Source organism: Pinus tabuliformis, chromosome 6, assembly GCF_031772625.1.
Source record: "Pinus tabuliformis cultivar Carrire ecotype Pingquan chromosome 6, CPIR1, whole genome shotgun sequence".
Taxonomy (NCBI): Eukaryota; Viridiplantae; Streptophyta; class Pinopsida; order Pinales; family Pinaceae; genus Pinus; species Pinus tabuliformis.
The window spans coordinates 1,265,167,421-1,265,180,336 of NC_142292.1; the positions used below are offsets into that span (position 1 = coordinate 1,265,167,421).

At 39.2% G+C, this 12,916-nt stretch overlaps 1 protein-coding gene across 1 annotated transcript; it reads right to left on the minus strand.

Annotated features, from left to right (window-relative positions):
• Nucleotides 1-8,462: 8,462 nt before the first annotated feature.
• On the minus strand, nucleotides 8,463-10,054 carry LOC149263262 (uncharacterized). Its single transcript, XM_089387228.1, has 2 exons — nucleotides 9,999-10,054; nucleotides 8,463-9,093 (listed from the first exon to the last, which is right to left on the minus strand). Exons 1-2 carry the CDS (start codon nucleotides 10,052-10,054, stop codon nucleotides 8,463-8,465), a joined length of 687 nt encoding a protein of 228 aa, XP_089243354.1.
• Between the last annotated feature and the right edge of the window lie 2,862 nt (nucleotides 10,055-12,916).

Sequence of the window (12,916 nt, forward strand, 5' to 3'; positions counted from 1 at the left end):
AGCAATCTTAAGTCACCTCAATGGATTTTCACTAGATGTATTTCGAGCAGAGGTAATGTAATGTTTCAATTGATTACCCATTAAACTGCAATAGCTCCTAGTCTAACTCTATTATTTTGCACATTGTGATCAACAATCCACTAGGGAAGATGTTACAACATAGGAGATCAAAGCATTGCTACTGCAGACTGCAGACAATTAAGATGGATTGTAGTAAACATAACTTACTACACATCTTCAAATGCCCCTTCTACTAAAATCCATAATATCATTTCAGTCAGAATTCAGAACAGAACACATTGAATTCCCATGGTGGAAGCCCTCTCTCCATAGGGATTCTGATATAGAAGATGAAGCAGAGTTACATTACATATTAGGCTGACAATACTCTGAGAACCTGTGTCAGGGGTTGGTTGAGATAGCCTTGAAGCTATCCACATATCAAATTGTTTAGAGTATGTTAGTATTGTCATGTCATAGCAATCTGAATTGATAACCTTTTGTGTACTCATGTGAAGGCTGGCATTTTGGTAGTTTGTTTCCATGTTACACATCACAATGAACATTTACTCACAGAAGTCTAGTTGTAGGATTAATACCTGTGATCCTTATTCCAACAGCAATTATGTAGCAGCGATCATGGCAGAAACAAATATTCTGTTGTAGCCCTTTAAATTTTTAGATTTAATTTATTGATCTCAATCTACTGTAATAAACGATTTTAACAGACCTATTGGGTTTGGCTTGGTGTTGCGGGTCAAACCTGGCCTGCAGTTTAAGGCCTTGGTGATTCAAAGCAATTTTGACTTTACAGGAATTGTTTGAACAATATGTGTTGGTGTCTGATGGTTTGTTAATGAGTTTGACTCATTTCCCAGTCAGGAAAACCTGCTTGCCTCTCTGTAAAGTCCCAAAAGTTATTTTTTAAACACAAAGTATGATTTTTTTTTAATATTTTTGTGCTTTCCAATATTCAGTAGCGAAGTCAAACTTGACAACTTTGCCTCGCAAAGTTTGTTGGGTTTTTTTCAATGACCCAGTCAACTTCTTTGTTATATGCTCTCAAGCATTAACAGGACTGTTTTAAATATTTTAACTTCTTTTCAATGACCTCTCATTTCTTAATATATAAATCATATTAATGGTTTCCATGCACTAATAGTTTTTTCTAGTTCATCTCACACATGGTAAATACTTGTGACGGGATTCCTTAGCATGTTTTGGGTTAGAAAATTCAATATTAACAAACTAGAGCTTTCAGTGATTGACCTCCTTAGTCAATAGAAAGGAACATCAGAGGGCATAGTATCTGATAAAGGGTTTAAAATAATCAGAGGACTGGTAGGTCTTTACCAAAGCATGAATACCATAACTTGATCTTATTTTGAACTTTCATTATAGTTGTCATGGGTTATAGTGTATTTGAATTGCAGTCTTAAAAAACTCTATTATGCAGATGTTGAATATTTGATCAAACTATATACAATTTTTATTTGGAAGAGTGTATTACTTCGTTTTTGTTTTGTTGCACTTTATTATGGGTTTAGAATACAAGTTTTATCTTGTTTAGATTGGGTTGTTGGTTCCAGATAGCAATTTCCGTGTTGGATGGTGATACTTACAGCGTCTAATAGATAATTTCTTGACTAATGGTTGTCTGATTATGTGCTCCTAATTTTCAAGAACACAATTGTGGTTTTTCCACTTCTATTATGGTTCCAAGAAGTTTTCTTAGCATTATGAATTGTGATATTCTAAGAGGTTTGCCTGGTCATTTTAGAAGTAGTTAGTTTCTTTCTTTGCATGATCTCCCTGATCCTCTATTCACTGCATATTCCTTAAAATTCAATCACTCCTACAAGAATCTCGTTGTGTGTGTGTGTATACACACACACACACACACACACACACACACATATATATATAGATATAGATATAGATATGGTCTTCTATTGACATAGACTTTATATTGGCCACTTGATGAGTTAGTTTATGAGTGACTGGACTGCAGGGCCTAAAGAAAATAATAACATGAACAAGTTAATGGATTCCATGGTTAGAGATATGGAGGAGGACACATTGAATTCAGTCTTTGCTATTAAATTACAACCCTCTTCCTGTTGGGTAAGTTTTTAGCATTTCTCGCTGATTGTTGATATCATCAGTTTGTTTCAGAGATTCGTGGTGAGAATCATTTGGATTTGAGTTGGCCTTGGATGAGGAAGCAATTGGATCCTTAAATTTATTTGTATCGCTTATATTAAAATCTCAACACAATTAAAGGTTATGGTTTCCGAATTTAATGATTTGCCCAAATATGGTAGATATTGTACCAAGAATATAACCACCTCTAGTCTTTCAGAAATTAAAACAGGGATTATATTTAATAATAAGCGAGAACCTGCAATTCACAAGAGGCTTTTGTGTTTCAAACTTATAAAACTTGGCAAATGAACCACATAGAAAAAAGTATCTTGTATCTGGTACACCATTTTCTGGTTGTTAGGACTTTTGGGAAATAAAATGATATTTTCACTGTATTTTCAATTTATTATATAATCTCTAGATTGATAAAATTCCTTTTGACAATCTCTTGGATTTTCTCATATTGTAATAGTGGCGACATTATACAGAGTCAGGGTTTGCCCATTTTAGGATTATTGATGAATTTCCTTGAACTGATGTTAATTGTTCAGCTTAGGGCTTAATTATACAGCTACAATATTCCTTTGGCGATGATACAAAGGAGACTAAGATAAAAATTATTTATCGACATAAAAAATATGGCATATATGGCATATCTAGCATAAAAATTCAGGCATAATTTTAAGAGTTGTTGCAAGAATAATTTTTTCTTAAAAAATTATAAAAACACCTAGAATGAACATAACATCATAAATTTTATAAATTTTATTGGGACTTTATAGTCCGGAAAATCCTAAGCAGGTTTCTCAAAAATTGCTCCACTGGCTTTCTGTGATATTTTGCTCACGCTATGTGATTATCATCTCTGTCCAAACTCGGAGTCATCCTCTGTCAGTTTATTATTTCCAAATTCATCCTTCGAATAGAGTAGGAGTTGCTTGTAGCCATGGCAGCCCAATTGCTGGTCCTAAATCCTCTGAGCAGGCCGACCCGCAGGCTCCCTAATCCTCCAATTTTACTGAGTTCTGGAAATCCCTGCGTTGAATGCATTTAGCGTGATCCTTCAATTTTGTTGAGTTCTGGAAATCTCTGCGATGAGTGCATTGAGCGTGATCCAACAATTTTGCTGAGTTCTGGCAATCCCTATGTGATGAATGCATTGAAATGGTGATAGACAGGAACGATTCAAAAATAGCAAACGTCGTGTTTATATTTGATGGCTCCTCGCAGGATTGGCAGAGCGTACAAATTCCAAAAATTCTTCCCCCAGGAATCGAACCTGTGTTAATCTGTGTTTATCGTTTCCAACAGAGAAGTACTCTTCAATGGCGTACCACCCATAGGTTATCTATCGATAGCTTGATATCTTATTCGCTGATAGCATTTCACTCACTTGGTGGTTCTGCTCTGGGCAAGGTCGAGGTAGTAGGGGATGCTCTGGTTCACATGAATTTTTCAAATCAAATTGGCACTATTGCCATACGCTCGTTAAGGCATTGGCGGGGTTGGTGAAATTGAAATAGGCAGTAGGCGTGCGAGGTGATGGTGACGGTGACAAAGGTAACAGAGTTCACGTTCCGGCGAGGTGACAGAGAGGAAGAGGGAAAGGCTGGTTGGGTGGTTGGCCGAAATAATGCGCTTTTCGGATGATCAGAATCTCTGAAAAGTCGCATTATAGACTATTCCTATTCTTAAAAGTATACATTTAGAATTAAAATTAACTTAAAATTTTAATTTCCAAATTAAAAAAAAAATCCAAAATGGAATAATAAATAAACAAAAAGTTGTTTAATTAATATTAAACAATCCTAAAATATTTTATATTACTTCTAAATAAATGTATTTTTAAAACTATAACATTCCTAGTATAAATTTCATATTCTAATTTTAACCTAAACAATAGATAATTAAAAAAAGCGACTTAGTTAATATTAAACAATCTCGCCCATGGGGCTTTGGATTGATGGTGAATGGGTGCTCTGTTAAGACACTCCTTGCGATATGTCACCGGTTCAAATCCCTCTGGGTACTTAGGTTAGTCTTAACTAGAAAAAAAAAAAATATTAAACAATCTCGTTTACAATATTTAGATAAAGTTACATTAAACTTATAAAATACATATTATCATATAAGGAGGATTTTAGTATATTCATATATTTTGTGGATTGTTTTATAATAATAATTTTAAAAAATTAACATTTTGCTAAACTCAAATGTGTTAAAAGTTTTAATAATTTTTTTTTAAATATATTAAATTTGAATCTAATTTTTTAAAGATAAAATTTTGAATGAAGGATTTACTTTTTAACAACTTTTCAATATCATAAGCTTTAACTCCAAAAGTTTTTACTCAGAGGTTATTAGATTCAATTATCATGAATAAGACTTAAAACTACTACACAAGCCCTTTTCATAAGACCTTTAGCCTAGGGGAGGGATATCAACATAATTAGGAGGATTTGTGAACCAAGTATTATTCTCAATGATTTGACCATGGTTGGGGATGAAAAACAAAAGCCCTTGACCCTAAGTCAATCTGCATTGTGAAGAAATCATCGAACCACCACACAAGGCCTTTGTAGGTGATCCCATACTTGTGATTATGGATATGAATTCCATTAATAGAATTTTCACAATAGGAATGGGTATTCAACCATGTACCATGGTTAAGGGAGGAAAACAAGGGCCTTAAGCCATAAATGAAGCTTCTCGACTTTAAGCACCATGAATGAGGCCTTGAACAACCACATAGTTCTATTCTTTCTAAGGAATATTCAACCTCCAAATGGGATATGGGATCCATTTGGATATTTTATACACCAAAGATGTGATCCAAGGCCTTAACCATGGTTAGGGAAGGAACATAAGTTCCTTAAACCCTCTTTGAATCTTCTCAAGCTCAAACATCATTAAATGGTCCTCATACCATCGCATGGGACATCTATAGGGGAACATTGGTATTCAATTAAGAATATAGACACCATTAGTAAGTATTGGAAACAAGGAATGATTCTTGGGCCTTTGCCATGGTCAAGGGAGGAGAATAATGACCTTAGGACCTAATTAAGATTCTCAGGCTCAAGCACTATGAACAAGATCTCAAAACACTACATAGGTTGTTCTTAGGATAGATTTTGGCTGAGGGTAAAATATCAGCATATTAGGAGGATTTACACAACATTAATGATTCTTAAGGCTGTAACCATGGTTGGGGGAGGAAAACAAGGGCTTCATACACTAATTAACTATTATTAAGCTCAATCACTATGAAGGAATCCTCAAATCATCACAAAAGTTTTCATTACAAATATGGGAACCGTTAGCAATTTTTTACATCAATAATTGGTCTTCGGGACTTTACTATGGTCATATGGGGAAAACAAGAGCCTTAAGTCTTAAATGAAGAATTTCCAACTCATGTGCCATGAAAGATGTTTCCAATCACCACATAGGTCTTTTCTAAGGGATATTTTTCGCTACGGTTGAATATTAATGCATTTTTAGGAAGTTTTACACATAATAAGTGGATCTCCAAACCTCAACCATAGCCAATGAAAAAATTGATCCTTAGCCCCTATATGAATTTTCTTAGGCTCAAGAAATTTAGAGTCCTTAAACCTCCAAATTGCCTATATAGGTGATTGTTGGGTTCCATTTACAACTATAGTTGCAACTGGTCGCTTTTTGCACAAAAGGAATGGGTCTTATGGCCTATATCATGGTCAAGGTATGAAAATTAATATTGTGTTCCCTAAATGAAGATTCTTAGGCTAAATAAACATGAATGAGGCTTCTAACAACTACATATGTCCTCTTTAAGACATTTAGTCTCCTAGTGGGATATGGGTGCCATTCGACGGTTTTGTACCCCTCTAATGGGTGTGAGAGCTTAGCCATGGTCAAGAAAGGAAAATAATATCCTTAGGCCCTATATGAATATTCTTAGGCTCAAGAATTTTGAAGAAGGCATCAAACCACCACGTACTGGACCTATTTTGTTGTTTCTCAGCCTCTCATTATCAATATGGGCGCCATTACTAGGTTTTTTACACAACAAGAACGAGACCTGGGACCTATATGATGTTTGAGAGAGGGAACCGAGGGCCTTGATCCCTAAACAAACATTCTAAAGCTCAAATGCCATGAAATAGGCCTCAAACCATCACAGAAACCATTTCTAAGGGACCTTTGGCCTATGAACTAGTCATTGACGACATTAAGAAGTTATGTGCACCATGTATGAGAATCAAAGCCTTGACCATGGTTAAATAAGGAACTTAAATTTCTTAGTCCCTATTTCAACATTTTTTAGCTCAAGCATTATAGATCAGTTGTCAAACCATTACATAATACCTTTTTATGGGATATTGGATTCTTATTTGAAATATAAATGCCATTAATAGGTCTTGCTCAAGAGTAATGTCTCTTTGAGGCTTTACCATGGTGAAGAGAGGAAAATAAGGGCCTTAGGCCCTAAACAAAGGTTCATGAATTCAACCACCATTTAAGAAGTCATAAACCATCACACATTCCCTCCATATCAGATCTTTTGGCTCTAGGTGGACGTTGTGTGAATGAATTAAAATAACAAATTATTGTTAGAGCATTAACCATGGTCTAGATGGGAGAGGCAAGAGATTTTAACCCTAAATGAATCATGCATGGGTTAATGGTTGTGAACAATGCCTCAAATCATACCATAGGTACATATAGGGAAAATTTACTAGGTGAATCGATAAATCATGATGACAAATTTTGGAAAGGAAACTTTTGCAAGTAGTCTATGTATAGCCTTTGATATAATTATTTTTCACGTCCTAAATCGAGCAGTTATTTTTTTTTTAACAGGATCAGTTAGTTTTTATTAAGTATTGAGTGGTTGGGCCGAAGCCTAAATAATCTATGTTACATAGAGCTTCCACAGAAAGCTTCCAGTCAACAAAGACCGATGTTGATTGGCCATGCGATGAGAATCCCTTTTCATCATTAGTTTCTGATGCGGTTACAAAGGGAACCATGAGGATGATGCACAGGAAGCAGCTTGTGTTGCATTTCCAGTTCTCGCTGATAGGAAGAGTCGAAGACTGGAGGCGCCCAGGATCGAATCCTTCAACGTATCAGCTCTGGTTTCAACTACCTTCATGGGTGTATTAAGCTGATCCACTATTTTTAACCCTTGCTTGATTGTTGAATGCGTAGATGCTACCTTGGGCGCTCAGGAGTGTTGGCCGAGGTGAGAGGGATGAGCAGGGAATGAGATCCTAGCTGTAATGCTGAAACAGAGATCTTGCCTAAGATGCTAAAACAGAAGTTTAGAAGAGATGAGATCATTTGGTCGTTGCCTGCGATGATTGTTTGAAAAAACATGGAGACAGATACTTTGCCGGTTGGAGGGCGAAACTAGGATCTCTTTGCCACCATTGCCCTGTTCTTGAATAGCTTAGATACTTCTCAGTTATGGAATAGGTTTCCATATGGTTGCTTCATCATTTTTTAAAAATTCTCCCTGGGCTAAGAGGCAGCCCATGTTTGCCCCTATGTCAGCTTCCTTATTTAAATTTCGGAGGATGTGGTAGAATGAACTGGTGGTAAAACTCTGTAGCATTTTCCTGAGTTTGTGCAGGGTCTTTTTGAGCACTGGATTATTGAGTCGATCTCCTGTGTTTAAACTTTTTATCAGGATTTCCGAGTCCCTAAAGACTTGAAGGTTTTCCCCTCCATTCCCCTGAATTTCCCCTCCATTCCCTTGAATTTCCCCTCCATTCCCTTGAATTTCCCCTCCACTCCCCTGAGAAAGTTGGCATGATTTGAGCAATCCTAAGATTTATGCTTGGTTGTTAGTGCTCTGTCCTAGGCCCCAACTGAAACTGTCTTTGCTATGTGCATCTGAGGAGTAGATTACCCCCCTTCTCCTGATTTCCCCAGGTTTCCTTTGGAGGCTCCATCAAATAATATCATGACTTTTCCCTATTTCTTCCACCACTCTTGAAAATCCAATTCACAAATACAGAGCCGCCATTCAGGGTTGGAGCACAGCCGAGAGTGGTACTTTTTTTGTTGGCATGCCTTAGAAAATCACCGAGCTAGATGATCTCTTCAGGGAGGAGTGCATTGCCTGGATTATGAGGCAGGTTCTCAATAGTTTCCAACAGCAATGATTTGGCTTTGGTAGCCACTAGAGTGGGAGAGTGCAGACTATTTTTGAAAATTGCTTCATTTCTGGCTAACCACACTTCCCAGCAAATGAATTTTGGTATTGCATACCAGATTTTGGTCCACGTGGATTTTCTCTTCAGTGCGTGAGGGGATCGTCCTTTCTAGGAGGTGAATAGATTAACTACTGAGAGTTGCATTGGGATTTGAGCATTGAGTCTGTGCATAGCCTGCATCCAGACTTCTTGAGTGAATGTGCAGTCAATAAACAGATGATCAATCGTTTCCTGAGCCAAACAATAGAGAGGGCATCTATGGGGTCCGATGATTCCACGTTTCGCTAGGTTGTCTCCTATGAGGACCCTTCTGTGCATGAGAATCCAGCAGAAGAAGTTTATCTTTGGGAGGCCAAAGGGGTCCCAAACATGCTGCCAGAGCGAAGGAGAGTGGATCTGTGGATGATGTTCTTGGAGAGCTGCAAAGCCCTGCGATGCTGAGTAAGCATCATTCTTCCCCCAACCCCATTTGTCCCTTGAACGAAGATGCATGGGAGCCAGTCCCGAGATCGCAGCTAGGAAGAGGTGGTGTTGAGGGTGCAGCCTATCTGGGAGGCATTGGAAAGCCCAGGCAATCCAATTCCCACCAGAGTCCCAAGAAGAAATATCTTCCAGCTTGTGGATGTCTTGTTGAATTAGCCAGTCACGCAAATCTACAAATTCAGGGGTGAATTTGAGGGGTTGGAGGCCAATGATCTTGTCTTCCCACGGCCCGATTCTTTTATCGATTCCAGGGATTCTGTACAGGTCATCTTTAAAGAACTCCCAACCTCAGCTACATATCTTCCAAATTGTGGTTCCTTTGCAAGAGACTCCTTCATCCATATTGTTTATTGAGAGCCCATGCAAATACTTTTTAATGAGAACTTGACTTACCGGATGTCAATGATTTGAGAAGATTTTCCAAAGAATCTTTCTTCCCAAAGCTAGATTGGCTAACCCGAGGTCGCTTACCTAAAGACCGCCTTCTGATAATGGCCTTTTCACAATGTCCTAGCTTACTAGGTGATTTTTTTTATTATTCCCCTTTCCTCCTTGCCACAAGAAATTTCGAATCGGCTTAGAGAGTTGCTTGGTGATCATTTTTGGAGCCAAGAGAAATGAGGCCCGATAAATTGGAAGGGAGGAGAGAACATATTTTACTAGGATCTCTTCGCCACCATTGCCCTGTTCTTCAATAGCTTAGATACTTCTCAGTTATGGAATAGGTTTCCATATGGTTGCTTCATCATTTTTTAAAAATTCTCCTTGGGCTAAGAGGCAGCCCATGTTTGCCCTTATGTCAGCTTCCTTATTTAAATTTCGGAGGATGTGGTAGAATGAACTGGTGGTGAAACTCTGTAGCACTTTCCTGAGTCTGTGCAGGGTCTTGTTGAGCACTGGATTATTGAGTTGATCTCCTGTGTTTAAGATTTTTATCAGGATTTCCGAGTCCCTAAAGACTTGAAGGTTTTCCCCTCCATTCCCCTGAATTTCCCCTCCATTCCCTTGAATTTCCCCTCCATTCCCTTGAATTTCCCCTCCACTCCCCTGAGAAAGTTGGCATGCTTTGAGCAATCCTAAGATTTATGCTTGGTTGTTAGTGCTCTGTCCTAGGCCCCAACTGAAACTGTCTTTGTTATGTGCATCTGAGGAGTAGATTACCCCCCTGCTCCTGATTTCCCCAGGTTTCCTTTGGAGGCTCCATCAAAGAATGTCATGACTTTTCCCTGTTTCTTCCACCACTCTTGAAAATCCAATTCACAAATACAGAGCCACCATTCAGGGTTGGAGCACAGCCGAGAGTGGTACTTTTTTTGTTGGCATGCCTTAGAAAATCACCGAGCTAGATGATCTCTTCAGGGAGGAGTGCATTGCCTGGGTTATGAGGCAGGTTCTCGATAGTTTCCAACAGCAATGCTTTGGCTTTGGTAGCCACTACAGTGGGAGAGTGCAGACTATTTTTGAAAATGGCTTCATTCCTTGCTAACCACACTTCCCAGCAAATGAATTTTGGTATTGCATACCAGATTTTGGTCCACGTGGATTTTCTCTTCAGTGCGTGAGGGGATCGTCCTTTCCAGGAGGTGAATAGATTAACTACTGAGAGTTGCATTGGGATTTGAGCATTGAGTCTGTGCATAGCCTGCATCCAGACTTCTTAAGTGAATGTGCAGTCAATAAACAAATGATCAGTCATTTCCTAAGCCAAATAATAGAGAGGACATCTATGGGGTCCGATGATTCCATGTTTCGCTAGGTTTTCTCCTATGAGGACCCTTCTGTGCATGAGAATCTAGCAAAAGAATTTTATCTTTGGGAGGCCAAAGCGGTCCCAAACATGCTTCCAGAGCAAAGGAGAGTGAATCTATGGATGATGTTCTTGGAGAGCTTCAAAGCCCTGCCATGCTCAGTAAGCATCGTTCTTCCTCTAACCCCATTTGTCCCTTGAACGAAGATGCATGGGAGACAATCCCGAGATTGCAGCTAGGAAGAGGTGGTGTTGAGGGTGCAGCCTATCTGGGAGGCATTGGAAAGCCCAGGAAATCCAATTCCCACCAGAGTCCCAAGAAGAAATATCTGCCAGCTTGTGGATGTCTTGTTGAATTAGCCAGTCACGCAGATCTGCAAATTCAGGGGTGAATTTGAGGGGTTGGAGGCCCATGATCTTGTCTTCCCACAGCCCGATTCTTTTACCGTTTCCAGGGATTCTGTACAGGTGATCTTTAAAGAACTCCCAACCTCAGCTGCATAGCTTCCAAAGAGTGGTTCCTTTGCAGGAGACTCCTTCATCCATATTGTTTATTGAGAGCCCATGCAAATACTTTTTAATGAGAACTTGACTTACTGGATGTCAATGATTTGAGAAGATTTTCCAAAGAATCTTTCCTCCCAAAGCTAGATTGGCTAACCCGAGGTCTCTTACCTAAAGACCGCCTTCTGATAATGGCCTTTTCACAATGTCCCAGCTTACTAGGTGATTTTTTTTATTATTCCCCTTTCCTCCGTGCCACAAGAAATTTCGAATCGGCTTAGGAGTTGCTTGGTGATCATTTTTGGAGCCAAGAGAAATGAGGCCCGATAAATTGGAAGGGAGGAGAGAACATATTTTACAAGGATGAGCCTCCTGGCTGTGGTAAGCCACTGTCCACCCCAAGAAATCTTTTTCTCCTTTACTTTGCTGATAATTTCCTGCCAATGAGGGGCCTTGCTAGTTCACAGAGTTAAAGGTAGTACTAAGTACTTGACTTTGTCCCAAAAGGCAAAGCCCGTGAAGCCTAGGCCTTGCGCAATCTGAATAATAGTTTGTTGGTCTACCACCAAACCATACACTGTACTTTTCCTCCTATTGACCAGAGCTCCGGATACTTTGCAGAATTTTTGAATAACCTCATTAAAAGCCCTTGCAATTTTAATGGAGGCACCTCCAATAAGAAGGGAGTCATCAACAAACAAGGCGTGGTTGATTGGGTCTGTACCTTTTATCGCCCTGATGCCTGGGAGTGTCCCTTTTAATTTCTCTTTTGTCAGCTTTCGGCTTAGGGAATCTGCCATCAAAATGTATAGGAAGGGGGATAGTGGGCAGCCTTGCCTTATGCCCCTTGAGGCTTTGAAATAGTTGGTCGGCCTGCCATTTACTAAAGGGGCTATCCATGGCTCTCCTATACAAGCTTTAATCAATTTTATAAAATCAGGGTTGAAACCAAAAGCGGAAAGAACTTGGAGAAGGAAAGAATGTCTTACTCGGTCAAAGGCGTTCGCCATGTCCAGCTTAATGAGCATCCCTTGCTCTTGGCATTGGTGGCTGGAATGAATGATTTCCTGCACCAGGATCACGTTGTCTAGGATATGCCTTCCTTTAACAAACCCCCCTTGGTTGGGAGAGATGAGTTTTTCCAGCAGAGGCTTTATTCTATTCGCCAGGAGTTTGGAGAGAATTTTGTAGGATGCATTGCAAAGCGAGATTGGCCTAAAACGATCAAAAGCCTCCGGGTTTGCTTCTTTTGGGATTAGCACTAGGAAAGTGGAGTTTGTGCTTCCTCCCACTTTGGCTTTTTGGAGAAAGCCTTTGATCATACAAAACAGATCAGCCTTGATGATGTCCCAGCAAATTCTATAAAAATGAATGGAGAACCCATTGGGTCCTGGAGCTTTGTCTGGTTCCATCATCTAGATGACATTGCTGATTTCATCTTCAGTGAAGGGCTTCAGGAGTGTTGAGTTATCCTCCTCACTTACCAATCTTGGAACGTGTGTGAGGAAGTCTGATGATTCCTCAACATCGTCCACGCCTTCTTCTTTGTACAGTTGTTGGTAATGAGAGGTTGCAGCCTCTTTTAACAGAGTTGTGCCTTTGAGGACAGACCCATCTGAAGAGGTAATTTCAGCAATGTGATTTCTAGAAAGATGAGTTCTAATGTGCTTATGGAAGAAAGTAGAATTCTTGTCTCCAAAATCGATCGATAGATTATGTGATTTGAGCCTTAGGGATTCTTCCTCCACTCTGAATGATCGGAGAGTGCTGAGTTGAGCTTCTTGCTCATTCTAAATTTTTGAACATGTAATGTTTTGCTGCTCCATGC